Source organism: Pundamilia nyererei, unplaced genomic scaffold, assembly GCF_000239375.1.
Source record: "Pundamilia nyererei isolate P.nyererei 1_Seehausen unplaced genomic scaffold, PunNye1.0 scaffold00039, whole genome shotgun sequence".
Classification (NCBI taxonomy): Eukaryota; Metazoa; Chordata; class Actinopteri; order Cichliformes; family Cichlidae; genus Pundamilia; species Pundamilia nyererei.
Genome location: NW_005187440.1, coordinates 835,529 through 836,722, shown reverse-complemented (window position 1 = coordinate 836,722; position 1,194 = coordinate 835,529). Strand labels below are relative to the sequence as shown.

The 1,194-nt window shown below is 39.9% G+C and overlaps 1 protein-coding gene across 1 annotated transcript in view; it reads left to right on the top strand.

Moving 5' to 3' along the window:
- impdh2 (IMP (inosine 5'-monophosphate) dehydrogenase 2) overlaps positions 1 to 1,194 on the top strand; it is a 19,980-nt gene that overhangs the window by 14,660 nt on the left and 4,126 nt on the right. The window contains exon 10 of the mRNA XM_013910248.1: positions 1,176 to 1,187. Within this exon, the coding sequence (XP_013765702.1) occupies positions 1,176 to 1,187 (12 nt within the window). The remainder of the gene's footprint in view (positions 1 to 1,175; positions 1,188 to 1,194) is intronic.

The following is a 1,194-nucleotide window of genomic DNA, read 5'->3' as shown; positions in this document are numbered from 1 at the left end:
CTCTGTAGAGGGATGCAGCTGATTGATATCGAGGGCTGCAACAACGGCAACCCGGATAGATTGAACAGCCAAAACCTGGTTGGCAGTAAATATACCTTGCTGGCCCACCCAACTAAAGTCTGTGTGGGGAAACACTGGAATCATTAGTACTGGTAAGTACCTTGCAGTCCTGAGTTGGAAGGAAACGACGAGTTCAGCGGTTTAATAAAAGGAATTGGAATGTTGGGATATTTGTGTTTTGGCACTTTACTTCTGTTGCTTAATATTAGAGTAGTTGATCTTTTGAAAAAATGGCTTTGAAATCCACTGAAGAGTCCTCTGCAGCTACAGGCAGCGTGTATTATGAGAGTTTGATTCTTAGAGCAGTGTGGTATTTCTCTGCTGATGTGACAAATTTAACTTCCTCATTTTCACATTTAACAAACATAACAGACATGTTCCCAGTTTGTCTGCTCATTCACTTTGTTTCTTTTTTCTAAACGTTGAACAGTTTGTCCTATTATTAGTCAGTGGAGATTTCTTTCCTCTTGCCTTCTCAAACTGTCAGACATATGAAAGAACAATGGCTAAATGATGGAAAAGCTGAATCTTCCAAACTGAGGCCAGTTCTTTAGCTAAATATGTCATACCGTGGTGTTATCGGCTGATTTTTAAGCAACTTCAACCACTTAAGCTTAAAGCTAGTTCTCCATACAACAAGTGAAGAGCAGGTGTAAAGTAAAAATGTTGGCCATCATCACACAGCCTCTGTCACTGAAGACAACATTCTGCGTTTTTAAATAACCGACTGAAGCAATCCCCTACATTGTTTACAGATTGAATTCAATTCAATTTGTTTTTTATTTTAATGACAAAATTACTTTTCATAAGGTTTTATCAGCCTGAGCTTGCTGCTAAAGGACACATTAGCAAGATGGCGCATACTGCTAGGTTTACTCACAATACATTAATGTGGATAGCTGAGTTGTGCTTGGTTTGGTGGTTTCAAGCTGCATAAGATTTTTAAAAGGCTCATATTAGCTGAAACCTCAGGATCAAGCTTAGTCAAGACAAGTTGGTGCATCTGGCTCGAGTTGTGTATTTACAGTAGTACAGAGGTTCTTTACAGGGCACCTTTCTCAGTTGTACCTGTTTAATCCACCTTCATCTGTTTTTTCCTCCTCTCTCCTCGACAGTGCTGGCATGTGGCAGACC